The sequence below is a fragment of the Necator americanus genome, chromosome IV, assembly GCF_031761385.1.
Source record: "Necator americanus strain Aroian chromosome IV, whole genome shotgun sequence".
NCBI classification, from domain to species: domain Eukaryota; kingdom Metazoa; phylum Nematoda; class Chromadorea; order Rhabditida; family Ancylostomatidae; genus Necator; species Necator americanus.
The window spans coordinates 28,529,422-28,549,210 of NC_087374.1; the positions used below are offsets into that span (position 1 = coordinate 28,529,422).

The following is a 19,789-nucleotide window of genomic DNA, read 5'->3' on the forward strand; positions in this document are numbered from 1 at the left end:
TGGTCAAAACGTTACGAAACATAAAGCAGTTGCGTACGCGGCAGCGTTTGAAGCTGCGCGCTGGAGAGAGCGATTGAGATCCGGGTGAGACCTTCACGAACTGTAGCGAATAATGAATCTCCGCTCTATCCTAGCAGCTGCATCGTGTTTTATGTCGTTTTGACCATACTATATGTCCTAGTCTACTTCATAAGCAAACGTAGGACATTAAAACTGCACAGTTACGATGTAGTCTACGAATAATACTGCTTAATACGTTCATCAACTGTCACTTCATATCCTCCTTGTAATATAGCGGCGGAGAAATGCCGAATTAAACTAAATGCTAAATTGAAGTACAATGGGAGAGAAGTGCTCCGGAGTCACTTCTTTCTGCACAAAAAAAAAATAGTGCGGTGCTTCCAACTGTCATTGAACACGGTTTTAGAATCAACATTAACTTCGTAAAACACTCCAAAATAAAATGAAAGCCAACAAATGAGATTATATACACGTTACAGGAGCCATGTTATACATGGTGAAACAACAACAAACAGCAAAATCTACAAACTTGCACCGGTGATCTGACTGCTAGCACAGATTTAGAAAAAAGGGTTATTGGTACAAGAAGGAATTAGTCTTCACGATATCTATCATCGTAACTGTCGTCATCATCGTTACTAGGACCAGAATGATTGCCTCGTAAGTAATCATCATCATCATCTGAGTTGTCCTCCTCCCCTTCATATGCTTCCATAGCAAATCCTTCCAAGCGACGTCGCATTCCTTCCAGTGCAAAGGGTGATTCGTCATTGTCTTCGTGGACAGTACGCCTAAATTCCTAAAAACAATACCATGAATGCTCTTTTCGAAAGTGGAGAATAAATTCCAGAAATAAAAGTAATGACATCAAAGACATGGAATACAAAAGAGGACAGGATACATCTTTGAACACACATGAAACAGAATAACATTTTCAATTCGTTCTCTTCGCAAGAAACCTAATCATGTGTCGAGAAATAGCATTTCTCGATATGTTCTCCAAGTCAACGCTATGTAAATATCAATCGAACTAAAGATTGCAAGGACGATTTGTAAGAAAAGTCCATTACAAAGCATTACAAAGAGAAATCCTATCCGCTCAGAAAATAATGTTGTTAGCAAGCCAAAAAAGGAAAAATTTTCCGCCCAGATGACAATGCTTAGCAAACCGCTGCATATGTACCCTTCTATTCGAACACAAATATTTTTCGCTGGGTTGAAGTTAGACTAAGACGGCTAGAGCTAAAACCCGTGTACTCGAACTTGGTATCTGTCATCCCAAGCATGTACAGCTCATGAGCTCATGTGAGTGCAATGTAAAGAAATTCTCCAGAGGGGAAAACGCGAAAGCTCTCGCCTGATAATCGATCCGAGTGTTTCTCTTTCTGTCTTCAAAGTACGGCTCATATACACTTCCAATTCTACCGCCGGATTTTTTATTAATCGAGAGGATCATTGTAGCAAAAATAAAATGACGCATATGAGTGAAATTGAATACTTTGATATTTAATAGACAGAAATTGAATGAACAAGTATAAAGCTTATAAATGAACTGTGATAAGTAATGGACACTTAACCAACATTTGAAAAGGAAAAGCCAATTTCAATAGCTAGAGGAAGCATTGAGGAAGGAAAAACCAACATTTGACAGGAAGGAAAAACCAACATTTGAAAAGGAAAAGCCAATTTCAGTAGCTAGAGGTGATATTAAGAAATAGATAATTTGATCAGATTAAGCTAAATACTAAAACAGTACCGTGGTATTCTTTTCTTGTGCTGTCCTTTAAAAAAATTGAACCAGTGACCATATTGTTACGGAGAATGCGTGAAAGAGGAAAAATTGCAAGGCTCTAATGCTTGAAAAATTAGTTGTGGAAATATAGGAGTAAAAAAGAAAATAAATGCAGAAATACTTCGTAGGAAAATAACTAACCCTGTCATCGTCATCATAGTAATTGACATCTTCATCCTCAGTATCGTCATCCTCCTCTTCTGGATAGTCGTTTCGCCAGTTATTTTCATCGTTCGAGTCGTCATCGTCATCGGCCGCGCAGTCACTTTCAGAATCAGAGTTTCCAAGCAAGAGAGTTTGCTCTTCTCTAGATGGATTAAAATGTAGCAGGGGATTTTCCAAAGAAAAAAAAAAGGAACTGGAATACGAAAACAAACAAGAACAAAACTTAAACAAAAACCAGAATATGCTCACTCAGTAGCAAATCTCAATTCCACATCTGCGTCCCATTCTCGTATAGGTTCTGTCATTGATCCTCTGTATATTTTATAATAGTCATAGCCGACAGGTTCCTCTACATCTCCTCGATCCCCCTAAAAAAGAGCTGTAAAAAGAAGAAAATGAAGGAATTAGGAAAAAGAGATATTTCCCTAGAACATATCGAGGTTAAATACGCAACTAAAGTGGTTCGATTTGTACATGTTAATGCGTTGTTATTCATTCGTTTATGCTCTCATTTCTCATAATATTCATTGCACGGTAACTTCTGAACTAAGAAACAAATGCCCAAGAAAAATCGTCGGATTCGAATATACATTCATATTCTTTTTTAAATCTGCGCTGTGAGAAATGAGATATAAAAGGAAAATAGTATTAGAACGAAGGGTTCAAAACATGTAACGCACTTCCGCTACTATTCTTGGATTTTCAACGAAAGTTGCAAAATCAAGAAGTACAATTACATTTCAAAAGTAAAACAGCATTGGGCTCACGGATTCTCACACAAGTATGATTGAAATATTCGCTCAAACACATAAAATATGAAATTGTTTTCAGGATCCTTTGAAGCTCAGCTCACGTTGTCTCAAAGACAGGTTAAACGTGAAACAATAATTTGTTTCTTCAAAACACAAAAAAGAGACGTAAGACAAAAAAACCAGTCGATTCATATGACACGACTGCAGCACCATAAACGAAAAAAAAACGAATGCAGGAAGGGAGAACGTACCATAGGATCATCGCTGGGTCCTGCTCCTGGTTCATTAAGTTCACCAATGAATTCAAGGCCTCGGCCTGCTGCAACTTCTGAAAGGATATATGGCTATAAAAAAAATGAGCGCCAAGAACAGGAAAGGAAAAAGAAGAAATTCTAGATAGGTTGACGGAAGAAACATTTAGAGGTAAATACATAATATGACGGGAAATAAGCTCACCAGAACTATCAGCTTTGAAATCTATAACACGTACACCACTTTTGATTCCATCTATGCCTTCGTTATCATTGTCGGTTTTAAACAAAGAGAACAAAAGCGGATCATCCTGAAATAGGAAAAAAATCGAGATAAATACATAACACTGGCGGAAACATTCAGATGTAAATAGAATGTCGTATATATATATATATATATATATATATATATATATATTCGTATAAGATAACTTAAACTTCACGTTTTTATTACTACATATAATAACTAAATAAAAAGAATCTGAAGCAACACACATAACAATAACAGCCAAAAGCAATCTTCGTTGCAACGCTCAAAACTTTTTGCAAGCTTTTCTTTCAGTTTTGAACTAAATTCTCAAATAGTAGCAGTCGCAAGAACTACGCAAATATTATGGTTGCAAACCAAAGACGAAGAGCAAAACCGTAACATATTTCGTTGGTTGAGACATTGTTGTTGACCGGCCTACGACGTTTTGCGGTGAGAAAATGCTGCTTTTTCAGAATGAAATAAAGTAAAGAAAAAAAACGCATTCACAAAAGAATCTAAGAAATAAAAGGAACAAAAATAAGATACGATAACGTCCGCTGTTAGGCAAGAAGATAACAGAGAAAATAAAAAAAGAAAGATACCACACATTTTCACCTCAACCAAATCTTAGAGTAAAAAAACGTTAGATAAAAACATTGCGCAAAGAAGAAAAAATTAAAACTTCTAAAGAAATGTAAAATCAGAAAATATAACGTCAATGTAAAATCAGAAAAGATTAACAATGACTGAACACCCTCACTTTTCGCTTTTTCGTCTCCATAATAAGTGCTGCACGTGGATCAGCAGATCGCTTTCGGCGTACTCGGATTATTGGCATAAGGTCCGTCATCCTAAATTAGTTGTTGAATGAGTGGAAAATGAGTAGTCTAAACGATGATTCCCAGACACATCCTGTAATTCAACTAATGCAAAAAATAATTCATATAGAAGAGAAATTAAGAACGCAGAAAACCATAGGGATATATTTCAGGTGGAGCGCAGAGTTCGCATTGGAGCACGAATGGCAATCCCAGTTACAACGCCTTGTGAGGTGATCACAGGACGCGATTTCCCGTATGTCACTCCTATACAAGTAACATGTTATCTCCTATCTGAATTCACCGTAATTCTGGAGCAGTTTCGATCACTGTGTAGTTCATCCATACTTATATATTCACCATGGCGAGCTGCCGACTTCGTCTGCCCTTCGCCCTGGTGACACTTTTCGAACACACATACTAATATGAGGAAGCATGTGTGCTAAGAAAATCCTTAAATATCAAGCCAAAAAAGCTCCTCTCTAGATTGCCCTAAAAATCCATAGATTTTCTTCGTAAGACTCCACAATTATTAGTCAACGTACGTATAAAAAGCATAAAAGGATAACGTAGACAGCGTCGATCAATCCTTATGAGAACGCGTCTTCAACTCAGACTTCTTTTGAGGTTTTCTGAACGCGCATGCAGCCTTACAATGGCTTGCAGGGGCTAGCCTATGCACCAAGTCAGTGTTTTTAGTCAGTCCTCTCAGACAAGTCTGGTACCAATTTATCGACAACGAAGGGCTGAAAGTGGCTAGCTGCTTCGTTTGCACTGGGACGGACTCAAACTTCCGATCGATTGTAGCCACAGCAGAACCTCTCACCGACTGCACTACACCGCGCTGACGTACGTATAATGGAGTCAAAGCGACATTGAGCAGGGTTGCGTAAAAGGTTGCGTTCGAAGCGGTGCGGTGGAACGCAGCGTTTGGAACCGAGGGGTGACCCCTAGGATTACCGTTCATTGCTGTTCCTTTAAAGGCATCATCCCACAAACCTGAGGTGGTATGGATTTCAGGTGCAGTATTCGTATACGGGATAGTAGATTATGGAGAGGGGTGTAATTCTGTCCATTTCTTCCTAATTGCCGTAAAAAAAGCGGCCCGGAAGATACGGCTTCGAGCGTTCCGGCGCGCTACTTTCTACAACGAGTTCGATTGGAGCGCGCCACCTTTTGCATACGCCATAAAAAACGGCCCGGCGTATGCAAAAGGTGGCGCGCTCCAATCGAACTCGTTGTAGGAAGTAGGGCGCCGGAACGCTCGAAGCCGTATCTTCCGGGCCGTTTTTTACGGCAATTAGGAAGAAATGGACGGAATCACCCTTCTCTCCATAATCTACGACCCCGTATACGAATACTGCACCTGAAATCAGTACCACCTCAGATTCGTGGGGTGAGGCCTTTAATCACAAGCGATTTAGAAATTATGTCGAATGTTTTGGAGCATCCTAACAGGAATGACCAATGCCAATCACTCCAATCTCTTTCTCGTTCAGCTCAGAAACGCAGCAAAAAAAGCATGGTCACCGTTCTTTGTCTCTCAACTGAACAATGTCTGCTCTGTTTTTCTGTGCGAAGATGATAGTCGGTTTCGCCTTAAAACACATAAAGAAATTAAATTTACGCAGTTTATGTTAAAAAGAAGAAAGCGCTTACTTTTGCCGATATTATTTGAACAATTGTAAAGAAACTTAGCAATTGCGCGACAATGTGGATGACGACCATTCTGAAAAAATTGTAAGCGAAAAGGTACAAGCGTTTCTTTGTCGTTTAAATGTATGCATGCTCTATGCTGGAGTGGAAACTGGAAAACCAAACTAATTCAATAGATTTTTTGTTCTATTTTGAGTGAATTTTTTTGGAGCATATTCGAAAAGGGTATCTCTTCGCATAAAGACTCCTTTCACAATTTTTTCTTTTTGTTCTAAATTCAGTTTTTCCTCCTAATGGACACGTTTAAATCCCCGAGTTCTGCTATAATGCTCAAACGCATCACCCCACGAATTTGGGGTGGTACGAATTTCAGGTGGAGAGTTCCTATACGGGGTCGTGGATTATGGAGAGGAGGGTGATTCCACCCATTTCTTCCTAATTGCCGTAAAAAACGGCCCGGAAGATGCGGCGCGTGCATAAGGCTGGCGCGCTCCAATCGAATTCGTAGAAAATACCGCCGGAACGCTTGAAGCCGTATCTTCCAAGCCGTTTTTATGGCAATTAAAAAGAAATGGATGGAATCACCCTTCTCTCCATAATTTACGACTCCGTATATGCATAACCCACCTGAAACCCGCACCATCCCAGATTCCTGGTTGATTGATTTCCACATACAGAAGCACTGCACTGATAACATAGTAGTTGTCTGTAAGAATATTTGCCTTATGTGCTCTTTCAACTTCATGTACGTATTAATTAATAATACTTACTACTACAATTACTAATAGTGTTTTTTTTTTAAATATGATAGCATTAAGAGTAGATAGAGTTGCAGCGACAGCTATCATTGTCACCTTTACTGATATGAGTTCTATGCTTTCGTTTAGTATTCCTTAATTACTTTGCTATTTAGTTTTTTAGAAAACGGAAGTGCACTACGCTCATAAAAAGTAGCTGTTTGTAGGCGACCGTAACGTCTACAAGCTCAATGGTTCGATCCCTATCAGAGGCAACCTGACATTGTCGCGCTGGAATCTAATAAATTGGTAGCAGATTTGTTAAGGAGGGTAAATACACTGATGTGAGCTCCCTCACGTCATTAGTTGCACACGCTTTCATAGATCACTACGATCCTTAGTTGAATTTAAAGGCGATAGCTCTCATCCCGACAGGAACGATCATCCTCAAACACTTCATTCCTTATCCGTTATTTTTCGCTTATTAGCTCTTTTCGAAGAGTGCCAAGAAAGAAATCGAAGTTAAATATGAATGGAAACTAGTTGATTTAGGTCGGAATCAAATTCATTGGTAGCGTCCCTAAATAGCAAGACCTACCTCGTGCTGAGCAAAAAGCGGAAGACACAGAAGCTCAGACGATACATACAGCGTTGAATCAGCGCTGATTCCGTATTTAAGCGGAAGCTAAAAGCCATTGAGGAATGAATCTAAGTTAGAATGGCCCGCAGAAAATGCAGCGATGTGACTTCCGTGTGACTGTTTTGTGACGTAGAATTTTGCAAGAAGTTTTGGTCTCTATCATATTCCAATACATCGTACTGATAAATTGTCTTCCACCTTCCGGTCGACAACAGAAGCATCGTTTAGTATCAGTCCGGAATATTGCTCTTTCAGTGATAAAAGTCGCAAATTATCTCTATCCTCCAGATCCGCCAATCGAATCTATTTGTGCGGACTTGCCTAGGGTTAATATTTGCTCATCATAAATAAGTAACGAATAACACACTCATGTGTTATTCGTTTTTTATACATGATGAGCGAATATTCGTGAGAAACTTCCAAAACCTCCAGAACATACGGTAGTTCGAACGGTGTACTTGTTCTGACTGCACACCAATTCGATTTGTTCGATTGAATCTCGCACAATACTATTATCACTGGTGTTTCAGGAAATTCTCACAAAACTACTGAAAGGCAAGCTGTAACATTCTCGTGAAGATACGTAATGTTCGAGTTTTGGAGTTTTTCGCAAGCGTTGGCTGTAATGGTTTCAAAAATGAAGAAATTTTAAGTGACACGAGGAAAACGGGAAAAGTTATGATTACACAGATGGTGCAAATTATTAAAGTGTGAATTACCAATGGCTAATTAAATCTTTGCGTTTTCCAAGTTCTCTAAAAATATCAAGCGGCAAGCCGTCCTCAAAAATCAAGCACCAAACATTGAAAATGTGAGAACTTTTAATGGTGTACGTAATTTAGGAGATAGGTTCCTTGCAGTCCGCAACCATAACTTTCATTACTTTACTTTTTTACTTTTTGCAATCTATTATTATGCCATGGTAAAAAAAAATACTGCGATAATGTCTGGCACAAGAAGCGGTGGGCTGGGTGAGACGGGCCCTGCGGCGTCGAAGTGTTGAGCCAGAAAGTACTTATGGGGATTGAAGGCATCACTCCACGAATCTGAGGTGGTACGGATTTCAGGTGGAGTATTCGTATACGGGATCGTAGATTAAGGAGAGGGGAGTGATTTTCCGTCCATTTCTTCCTAATTGCGGCCTAAAAACGGACCGGAAGATACGGCTTCGAGTGTTCCAGCGCGCTATTTCCTGCAATGAGTTCGATTGGAGCGCGCCAGCCATGTGCACAGCCCGCATCTTCCGGGCCGTTTTTTACGCCAATTAGCAAGAAATGGACGAGATCACCCACCTGTCCATAATCTTTTATCCCGTATACGAATACTCCACCTGAAATCCGTACCACCTCAGATTCGTGGGGTGATGCCTTTAACACATTCTACAGATGTTATGAAGAGCTAGAGGACAAGAAGAACTAATCCAAATGTTTGAAAATTCCAGGGATATCGTTGGAGTATAGGTGTAAAATCAAGTTTGAATAATGTAGATGTAGCACCGAAACATCTCAAATTATTATGATATTATGAATTCTTCAAATACGAAGCATAATCATTTATCAAAATTATGAAGTCTTTGATCAATGCTTATATTTCTGATAAAAAAAGCGAAGGAATACGGTGTTAGAAAAAAAAAACAGTTCTAATCCTGTGATGGAATTTTGAAGAAAGCTCCTTCTTGAATTTTTATTGATCGCTGAAGATGAACGAAAGAAGCAGCACAACATGTCCGAAAGCCGCTCCAGCCGAACCTTTAGGCTGGTATGGAATAAGAAAAAAAATTTTTCAACATAACAAAACAGCAAACAAGATGGATGGCGGATCATTCACACTCGAACATCGACCTGTCATGGTTGACTGCTACTGGGGTAAGTTTGGTGGATTGTAGATCTATAGCTCAGTTTATACATGGTTGGTTCACTGCATAGTGTGCAGACAAGAGAACCAATCTGTACTAGTTCTAGTCTAGTTTTTCAGTACTAATTTTTCCGAAGCTTTGCATTTTTAGAGGGCCATAAGGTGCAGACGCCCTATCTCATATGGTTAGCATTAACGATTGTTTCATCAACAGTACTCGCTTCGTTCCTTTGTGACTCGAAAAGTCAGTTCATATCTGTTTTTTTATAAGGAAAAATAATATGTGAGCGTAAGGTCGGTCTAATAAAGTTGTAGATAAATGTTAAAGTCGCAGTTTCTCGTAGCGTGAGTATGATTCCCATAGAGAATTATAAAATTTGCACTTTCCGAAGGTTTCGCCCCCTAAGGACTTGGTAGCAGGCTCACATGTACGAACATGTTCTTACTTGTTTGAGAGGTATCACGTGAGAATGTTACAGGCATACATCAGGTTTTCCCTCCAGGCTCCAATCATTGGATATCGCAACTGATATCTCCCTAACAAGTAAAAACATGTTTGAGCGCGTATCCGCGCAATCAAGTCACCATGATTGGTTGCGGAACTGTCGCAAGGTGCGAACTCTATACGCTTTTAATTCGTATTCGTACGAAGTATTCTGTGAACGAGATCAGAAGTTCAAAATTGAATAAGGTTTGCGATCTCCGTTCTCATCTCCATGGTGCCTTCGATCGATCCACAAGAAAATCCCCGAGGTGGGACTCTCGCCTAGCTCCCCTTTAGCGATAGAAGCCTAAAGTTGTGCTACAGCAATACGTTCGGCAACTCGGCGTTGTCGTATCGCTGTCGGTAGTTTGGCCCATATGTCCATGAGTATCTATGGGCACAGTCTCTGCGGTGCTCTAGCAGTACGCCCTCAGAGCCCCAGCTGCGGGGTTCTTTCTCGCTAGGAAGCTGCGTCCCTGAAAGAAAGTGTCATAGTATTGATCGAGTGCGAAGCCCATCGTTTACTCCTCCCACCACTTCTACAAGTCCGTCCCGGACCTCTCTATGCATTGGGAAAGGAACCCATACCAAGAACTGACGTGTAAATATTGTCAAAATACCGTAGAAGATTCGTCGAAGGCACAAAGGCGCAGAAGGAAGCAGCTCACTTGATACCTTTCTTTAGAACGAGATCCCGATGAAAAGATATTAAATGACTTAAAATGAACTGAACTTGGCGATAACAGGACAGTATTACGTTCTTGCACCTACATTCGTCGCGATATTCGGTACATTTGATTCTGGTGATCAAAAAAAGAAAAACTTCTATTTCGCTTACCGGAAACCTACCTTATCGCCTACCTTAAAAAGCTTACCTTATCGGAAAGGTTAGCTTGTGAAAGAGATGTGGCCTGGTTTTCTGCCGTAGGCCGCTAACGAGAGCGCTCCTGTACGTGATGCTGTTGGGCAACACTTTGACGATGAAGAGGGTCCTATAGACGCGGAGCAAGGAGGCTAATATTAACGTTCGAACCGCCCTGAGCACCGACATAATACCAGGCACTATATAAACTGCGGCTTTTAGTCGCGGTGGCATTTTACTTGCGGTTCCAACTGATGAATGTTGCCGATGCAGACCTGCTGGGGCATGGAGAGAAGGTTTGTGAATGCTCAGATATTGGCGACGCCTCGTCCCTTATCAGAATCGTATCCGTGAGGTCGAGAAGAAGAATTATGATGACACATAGGAGATGCGGCGGACGAAGCTTGAACATGAGTTGGAGCATTTTCTCGACAGTCTGAGGAACGTATCGCGCGGCTTGGTGTGGTACTCCTTATCGCTCTCCGATATGTGGAGGGCAAGCTCCGGATCATCGAAGTGCTACTCTAGGACTGCACTCTATGCTGCTAATCGGTCGCAGACGTTCCTTTCCGAGTTGTAAGGACATCGGGGTGCATTTTACTCATCTACATTTGCAGCTTGTTCATACCCACCGGCAGAGACATGAAGTTCTTCTGACCCGCCGTGTCGGACACAACCTTAAAATATTTAAGTGCTTGTACGCTGGTGGCGAAAACATCTTTCGCACAAACAAGACGACATCAGTATTCGCTGTCGTCACGAAGGAAGCTCCACCTGGAACCCATTGTGCCACGATGATCCCGCCGACGACTGCCATGTACCGAAGGCTCCCTGAACAGCAGCAGTGGGAACCTTAGCAACCCCTAAGAGGACAGTCTCGCGGTACGCCGTCGAAGTGGTAATTCCAAGTCCATCACCGTGACGACGGCTTCCTCACTTTGCCCTGATTGAGGGAACAAAGGGAAGCCGTCCTACAAACACGATCGGTAATGACCATAATGACGAGCGCTGCCGATCCTCCTGCCATGTTGTAAGTCATCCTCACTTTCAACTTGTTCCTGCCCCTTACGACGAGGAATCCTTTGTTAATGGTGCAACCATGCTCACGGGCAAAGCGCTCCATTTTCTGGTTCAGTCCTACGTACGGATTTGCTGGCACAGTTGCCCGGGAGTACCCTTTGACGCCTAGAGTTCAGAGAAGAGCATCGCCGATGGAACGTTGTATCGCTTCCAATGTGAAAGGAACTGGTGGTCACGAATTTCCTTAGGGAGAGAGGCGCAGATAGTGGGTGTGATGGTGATCAGAGCTCTTCAACTAGAAGGTGAGTTACGCGGTTTTTTCGGCAAAACAGGCCCAAGACGAGCAAATAGACAGGTTTCTGCAGAGTGTCCGGCGCCACGGATTTCCGGCAGACCCAACGAAATATAGAGATTTATTCTCCAGGGTCGTATTAGGGTCGTGTTCTATGCCAAGGCAGGGCGTGGATTGTTGAGCGCTTATCGAGTCGGCTCTACGACCTGTAGTACATTCTGCTCGAGCTAATGAGTTGACCGGGTGCTAGATCACGATTATGCAGTGTGCGTCGTGACTAACGGAAACCTAACCTTCGGTGAAAAAATGCCTCGGTTCGAGGACGACTTCCGAACCTCATCCTGTCGAACGCATTAGCTAGAGGACCGGTCTCATGCGGTAGCGGTGTGCTCGCGGTGGAGTGGCGATCAAAAGGAGTCTTCTCTATTGTCCATGTATGCGCCACATGGGTAAGGTTAGCGAAACGCTGTCGAAATGCCCTGTGAGTATAAAAAGTCCAATGAGCAAGTACCTGCGGATATCGGCTTTCAACAAAATCCGCTCGAAGCTGTGCTTGAGATGACCGCTGACAGAAGCTACCTGTAAGTGTCATTAGACATCGAAGGTCCATTTCGAGTAGGAAGCTCCGGAAAACACACATAGGACGTAAGTTAACATGCTTCCTCCACGGGTTCAATTCCTTGATGTAATGATGGAAGGTGCCATATCTTTCGGCTTCCATCACAATCTCAAGGACCTGAACTCGGGCTACGCACTGATCAGGGTATGGAATCTTAATCGGACGGCGAGGACTGCTCTTATTGCGTAGGACACTTCGCGGCGTCTCTGCCTCGACCCTGCCACGCCATGGACTTTCAGGATTCTTTCGCGAGACGGTTGAGGATGAGAGTCTTGTGGACGGAGTTGCTTGAAGCACTGGGAATGTATTAGGTTGAGTCGAAAGTTCTCGGACAAATTGGCACCATTTTTATTTACTTAGTAATTTTTAAATGATAACTGTAAATCATCTGAAGTATGCCCCATTGGCATCGATGGTCTTCTGCCAACGTTTAGGCAGATCATAGATCTCCTTGCTCCTGAACGCTGGGGGCTGCTCCTTGAAGAACTGCTCAAGTGCCTTTTCGATGTCGTCGCGGGTTTGGAAGTCTTGACCATCTAGATGACATTGGAGATAGGAAAAAAGGTGGTAATCCAAGGGAGCCAGGTCTGGTGAATACGGTGGGTGTGGTAAAATGGTCCAACCAAATTTCATCAGTTTGCCTTTGGTCGTTCTTGCAATGTCCGACCGAGCGATGTCGTGCAGAAAGTAGACTTCGCGCTGCTGCGGGCGTGCATTTTCGAGATTTGTCTTCATATTCTTCAGTTGCTCAATGTAGACATCTGCGGTCACTGTACATCCTTGAACGAGCAGCTCCCAGTGTTCGACGCTCCACCAGATGCAGAGCATAACCTTTTTGGTGTGTACGTTGAGTTTACGGACGTCTTCTGCATCCGTAGCTTTGTCAGTCCATTGGGCACGATGGTGAATGTTAGAATAAGAAATCCACTTTTCATCTCTTGTGGCTATGTGCCCAAGCCAAGTGTGGGTGCGCTCGAGCGTGAGGAGAGAAAGTGCCGTATCAGCGCGGCAGTCCATGTCATACTGCGTCAGAGCACTCACTATGTGGTACTCATCGACCTAGTCTTCACACCTTGCCGATTGACTTCAATCCGCGAACAACGTGGTTTGACTCATCCCAAGAGCGACTGTCAGTTCACGAGTGGTTAGAAACGGATCGGCTTTTACCTGTCTCCGCGGCAAGCCCAAATCCTACTCCATCGGGCGTCCCGAACTGTCTTCATCTTCAATGTCGCCTGTCACGAGCTTCGAGTGCTACTTGTAGACTGTACTTCTAGCGGGGGCGTGCTCCTTGTAAACTTCCTTCAGACGTCTATCGATATCTTGACTGGGTTCTTGACCAGATAGATGGAGAAAGAGTGTGACGTTGCAGTGGTGGAGTGACGACGGGTTGAAATTGCGCGGCATGGTGCTCGGAATGGAACTAGCTTGGTGCAATTGTTAACCTACACTTTGAACAGGCTTTTATACTCTATCAAACGGTTGCAAACACGTCCGTTTTTGTCGGCTCTTTGCTGAGTGATGATCTCTAGAAATCATCACTACCACATTGTCCGAGAACTTTAGACTCAACTTAATAGCATCATTCTACCCGCATGAGGCGGCTTAGACGGCTCATGAGAGAGGGCTGGATTAAGTCAGTTGTTGTCGGAGAAGCGGTGCGGAAAAGTCTTCTTATCCAATTTAGAAAAGGCGAATAGTTAGCAATGGAGCACGACGAAATAGCATCGGTCTCATTCAAAGTTGCAACACAGACGGTAGATTTTTGAGAAGCTGCGGTGGCAATAAAGAGGTTTTTCTCTGTTGCAGAAAGGAAACGTAAAGTGGTGATTCTACAGTATATACTCCTAGATTGATCACTAGTAAAAACTGCCACTTTATTATCTTCATTAATCACCACTTTTGTCTCCGATCAAGAGTTCATCGACAAAACCGGATATTGAACCAATAAAAAAAATAAAAAAAAAAATAGAGGAGGGCCGATGGGATGTCGAGCTCATCGCGACTGTAAAGGAAAGGAGGTTGCCCAGATCTCCGCTGGAAGGCATTAGCACTTTTTGTGAAGAAACTGGACTAGAGATTGGAAGGACCCACAACTCCTATTTTCCTTATTTCGGTCTTTTGACATGCTTGGGTTCAGGGAGTTATGACGCTCTCAGGCTCAGTAAGGCATTAAGATGTTTCCTCCAGACTGGAAAAATTGCGAGTCCAACTCAGTGTAGAGAACAGGTGAGCACCTCTTTCTGCGCTTATACTCCTAATGAAGCTTAGTCATTTTTTAGATTTTTGGCCCCACATACCTTCTCAAACTTCTTTGCTATAGACACCCTTTCACTTTCGTAAACTTGTTGCCGTTGACGGCGAAGCTCCAATCCCTGACACTTCTCGTTGAAATTATCAGTGCTGCAGACGGCATATACAGAATGCTACATGGCCTTTCTCTCTGTGTATCGGGCAATCGTATATCTGCGTATCTTAACGACGTTGATCCAAAATCCTCTACCAGGTTGTTGTAGTGTTTGTTTATAACAGGTTTAAGAAGGATCGAAGGACCGGAGACTGCCATCAAATATGAATTTCCGATCTCAATCTAATTTCAATTATGTGTGATGAGCGTTGTAAGCTGGAAGCTTATCCCAGATAGGAACGCAGTCACAGTGTTTAATTTCAGACGTTCGGCGATTTGAGGATGATGATCGTGAGTTCCTTTTTTTTGAAGGGAGCAGTTGTTAGGTTTATAAAGGCTATATTATTTCATTGAAACAAGGGAAAATAGTTCCTTTTTCAGCGGACTCAGCAGCAATGGTGGGTTAGCAGTAAGCTTTAAAACCGCTTAGAAATGTTTGGATGCAATTGAAATAATCAACGTTAATCTTTTCAGAAGGCAAAAAGGGCTGCTCGTGAGGTAACATGATTTTTACTTGTCTTATCAATCCATTATTAGCCGGGTAAAATCTGAAAAAAGAGTGAATTAAACGTTCCATACAATGAAATACAATTCTTTCTAATAGTTAGTGATGTTTAAGAAAAAGCGAAAGGAGCTACAGGAAGAACAAAGGCGCATGCAAGAAGGTCTCCAGCGTGGTAAGATTTTTTAGTGCCTCTAGTATGCGCGGAATGATATATCATATGAAAAGAATGTTTTCTGTGAGTAGGGAAGGTTAGCTGTCCAATCTTCAAAATTTCTTTATTTCCAAGGTTAGAACGCGGAAACTGTACATAATACAGTGAGCTATTTACAATTTAATTATTATCGATGATATCTTGGGATTCCATAGGTGAATTTCGACCCAGCGATCCCAACGAAACTGTTAATGAAGTGGCAAGTAATTGGGGTGCTGCACAAGCAATGGCACAAGCTCGTGGTGAAGATGTGAAGTATTTCGCTACACCGGGACAAAATGCTGGGTAATTCTTTTTCACTTGTTCATCTTTTTATATTCAAACAAAAAAGAAGAACTAATTCACCAATCTAATCATGAACTCGTTCCATGAATGATTAGTATTTGTAAGACACGAGCTAGCTACCATCTTATCAACCAGAGTTCAACTGTTAGTGCTGGTATAGGTCTTAAGGACTTCAGGTCCTTTTTGATCTTTCACGAAATTTGATCATGAGTCCCTCCAACTACATGGAGTTGTTAATTTGCTTATTGTAACTAGATTTGAATGTACACCCTACCTTAGCTGACTGTGACAGCGACGCCCCTCTTTGATTGCGCGTGTCGTTCTTGCGCTGCAGCTTGTTACCATGAACCTGAAGCGTGAAATTGAGAGTGCGTCTGACGGAAAGTTGTATCTGTATGGTTGAAGTAGGGTTTTCTACATAAAGCCGATGGAAAGAAGATTTCGTTGCTTGCTTGGGTACCAGTGAGAAATTCAATAAATATTCTATTTCAGTTCACCACAAGGTAAGTTCTGTAGTATTGTGTTGTAATGGATGACAAGGAATGTAAGAAGCGATTCCTATTGAAGATGAATCCAAGGAACCCAAGGAATCTAAGGAGTCCAAAGAATCTAAAGAATCACGTGATAAGAAACAAACAGCGGAACCCGTTCCACGTATGCTTAGCTCCAAAAAATTTCCAGGTGTACAAAACGATTCGTCATTCCTTCCTTAATTTCAGAGAAATTCCGACCAAGAGATGATAATGAAACAGTGAACGAAGTGGTCAGCAATTGGGGTGCTGCTCAAGCTATGATGCAGAAGTGAATTTTTGTCCTATGCGACTATACTACGTTGTCGACCACGGCAGGAATTTTATTCTCGACAGGCACTGATTGTGAGCGAAACGAGCGTATCCACGCCCACAATCAGCACATATTGTAGGACAACAAACGACAGAAAGCGCGGTGCAGAGGCGTGTGCAACTGTGCTTGAAGCGGTGGGGCGGAGCGTAGGTGATAGGATCGAGGGAGCACTCCTTCTGAAACCATCCCTCGCTGCAGTTCGCGATGACCCCACCTCGATTCCAACCTCTTCCTCCAACGCGGGGCTTCGAGTGCAGCCGCTTACGCAATTGCGACGCACTTCATGTCGTTTGGATCCCACTATGTCATAGTATCAAGAATTGGGTAGCCTCCGTCAACGGCATCAATACATGGCGGTAGTGCTACGTTCACCAGCGTTTACTTATTTGGCTTGGTTATTTTTTCAGAAGAGAAGGAGCAGCAGCACAAGCGAAGGAACCCGCTGGAAGTTAGTTCCGGCTATCCTACTATGTATACTTTCAAGTAATCATAATGAAATTTAGGCTCAAAAGACAAGAATGCACCACCAAAACCACCAGTCAGACCAGCAGTACAACGTAAGACATCAAAAAACTAGTGGTCATACCTAGCACTTTCCAAGCGATCGCCGCACAAACGACGTAACGAGCTGCTTTTATTTGTTCACCTGTCTTATTTCCAGAGAAATTCCGACCGAGAGACGATAATGAAACTGTTAATGAAGTTGTCAGCAACTGGGGTGCTGCTCAAGCAATGATGCAAAAGTAAATTTTTGCCATATTCCGATAAATTCCCCTATATTTTATCCTGTTTTCAGAAGAGAGGGAGGTGCTGCTCCAGCAGAAAGTAGGTTTTAGTTCCTTAGATGAACACGCCAGAAACAGTCGCGTCAAAATTTAGGTGCGAAAGACAAGAAAGGATTTCAGGCTCCAGCGCAGCCAGCTAAACCAGCAGCACCTCGTAAGATGTCGAAAAAGCAGTTTTAAACCTTACATGAAATTTCTTAAGCGATGACATCAGAAACGACGTAATGGACCGCTTCTATCGTTTGCTAGCTTAATTTTCAGAGAAATTCCGACCGAGAGACGATAATGAAACTGTTAATGAAGTTGTCAGCAACTGGGGTGCTGCTCAAGCAATGATGCAAAAGTAAATTTTTGCCATATTCTGATAAATTCCCCTATATTTTATCCTGTTTTCAGAAGAGAGGGAGGTGCTGCTCCAGCAGAAAGTAGGTTTCAGTTCCTTAGATGAACACGCCAGAAACAGTCGCGTCAAACTTTAGGTGCGAAAGACAAGAAAGGATTTCAGGCTCCAGCGCAGCCAGCTAAACCAGCAGCACCTCGTAAGATGTCGAAAAAGCAGTTTTAAACCTTACATGAAATTTCTCAAGCGATGACATCAGAAACGACGTAATGGACCGCTTCTATCGTTTGCTAGCTTAATTTTCAGAGAAATTCCGACCGAGAGACGATAATGAAACTGTTAATGAAGTTGTCAGCAACTGGGGTGCTGCTCAAGCAATGATGCAAAAGTAAATTTTGCCATATTCCGATAAATTCTCCCATATTTTTATCCTTTTTTCAGAAGAGAAGGAGGAGCGGCTCAAGCTGCCGCGGAAAGTAAGTTTCGGTTCCTCATATAAACATGCCTTAAAAAGCATCAGAATTTAGGCTCGAAGGATAAAAAAGGATTTTTAACTCCGAGACAGGCAGCGAAACCAGCAGCACAACGTACGAAATTGAATTTGCGCTAGCTTTATGGAATCTTGAGATCTGATCAAATGCTTGAAAATGACATGTTACACTGTTTCCTTTTGTTCACGAGCTTCTTCATTCAGAGAAATTTCGACCGAGAGACGATAACGAAACCGTTAACGAGGTGGTTAGTAACTGGGGTGCTGCACAAGAAATGTTACAAAAGTAAGTTAGAATATGAAACTTCTATCAGTACTGTGCTTGTTTACCTTTTATGTTTTTAGAAGAAACGTTCCGCCTCCTCCTCCACCAAAACCGAAACCTGTACTCGTACCTGTACCAGCAAAAGGTATGACTTTACTATCGTCTTTTTTCGCTTGCTTCGTTTTTTGGTCATTCATCTATATTCTATCAAGATCTCTGATCTCTTTTCTAGTGTTCTGCTGTCTATCATTCATTTTCAGAAAAAATGCGTAAAGCTAATGATTTTGAAACTATTGACGAATGTGTTAGTAATTGGGGAGCTGTTCAAGCACTGGCTAAGAAAAAAGGTGTATGAAGAATGAGACAAATAAGACTTTATATTTGTCATTAAGTGAAAGTGCAAATAGTGTTGTGAATTAATAAAGAAACAACGAAAAAGAAATTATACGTCTATGAGGATCCTAAAGTAACGTCATTAAGAGTGCCTTCAGGAGATTTGATCTTTTTAATCTACCGCAAAAGCACAAACCTTACATGAATAGAAAAATAAACAAAAGTTAGGGTTTTTCACTTCCCATGATTCAGGATTTCTGGACATTCCTAATGATTTAAAGACAACCAATTTGAAAGATGGAATGTTAAAGTTACACATGCTCTATCAGCTGCAGCACTAATGATTGAATCGTCCCACACAGCACCATACTGTAGAAAATCTCTAGTTGATCAAGTTTTTTTTTATCCTTTATCGTTTATTGATAAGAAACGTAACTGAGGACTTTTGAAACTGTGATCCGACATGTTTGCTGAGCGCTTTATTTAAAGTATTCACCATGATCATTTTAAGAGAAAGCCTCCGATAGCACAGAAACGAGTCCAATACTGTTAACTGGTCTATCAAGGTGCGGAGGTGGCATACATGAGGACATTAACCAATGGCTACGATTGGTGCACCACTACCTTCCCACCACACTCTCACCGAAGACGGTGTTTGACAAGGCGATATTACATCGCCGAAGGTGTTCACGGCTGTGTTATACTGGAGAATCACCTGCTTGGAAGAAAAGAGCATACATATTGACAGGAGATTCCTCTCGTATCTTCTTTTGACACACAACATCGTTCTCTTTTCCAGAAACAACTATTAAAGCAGAGACGATCCTCGAAGAATTAAACGATGCCGAGAAAAGGATAGGTTTGCGAATACACAGAAAGAAGACAGCTTTTGAAGAACGTCTACTCCGAGGACGGAGGAATACTACCTGAAGGTTTCCAAAACGCAGAAAATTCCTCATACGTCTTTCTTGGACGATTGATGTGAAGAATGGCTTAAGGATGGAATAGAAGGATGGGAGCTGCGTGGACAGTATTTATACCTTTCAGATTTATTTATTTATTTACACCCTTCAAAGCTACAGACCACGTGACGGAGCAGTACCTCTGTGTGC

General features: G+C 42.0%; 2 protein-coding genes across 3 annotated transcripts; one reads left to right on the top strand and one right to left on the bottom strand.

Moving 5' to 3' along the window:
- Positions 1–613: 613 nt before the first annotated feature.
- On the bottom strand, positions 614–7,138 carry RB195_003022 (uncharacterized protein; the record flags this gene model as incomplete). 2 transcript variants are annotated; one of them, XM_064200519.1, is made up of 10 exons in its annotated part: positions 614–820; positions 1,955–2,120; positions 2,228–2,346; positions 2,982–3,058; positions 3,187–3,292; positions 3,992–4,082; positions 5,580–5,647; positions 5,709–5,778; positions 6,333–6,411; positions 7,090–7,138. In XM_064200519.1, 10 exons carry the CDS (start codon positions 7,136–7,138, stop codon positions 614–616), a joined length of 1,032 nt encoding a protein of 343 aa, XP_064056399.1. The 2 variants fall into 2 exon arrangements, with proteins under 2 accessions (XP_064056399.1, XP_064056400.1); XM_064200518.1 differs by lacking the exons at positions 6,333–6,411; positions 7,090–7,138 and having other exon boundaries at positions 5,709–5,777.
- Positions 7,139–8,889: 1,751 nt separating this feature from the next.
- On the top strand, positions 8,890–18,699 carry RB195_003023 (uncharacterized protein; the record flags this gene model as incomplete). The annotated part of the gene is made up of 24 exons (XM_064200520.1): positions 8,890–8,947; positions 9,088–9,180; positions 14,885–14,911; positions 15,002–15,018; positions 15,095–15,118; positions 15,240–15,297; positions 15,492–15,621; positions 16,114–16,124; positions 16,189–16,275; positions 16,341–16,422; positions 16,872–16,912; positions 16,968–17,021; positions 17,126–17,207; positions 17,261–17,289; positions 17,344–17,403; positions 17,511–17,592; positions 17,646–17,674; positions 17,729–17,788; positions 17,896–17,977; positions 18,031–18,065; positions 18,117–18,176; positions 18,284–18,365; positions 18,425–18,489; positions 18,605–18,699. The coding sequence occupies 24 exons, from the start codon at positions 8,890–8,892 to the stop codon at positions 18,697–18,699; spliced, it is 1,443 nt and encodes a 480-aa protein (XP_064056401.1).
- Between the last annotated feature and the right edge of the window lie 1,090 nt (positions 18,700–19,789).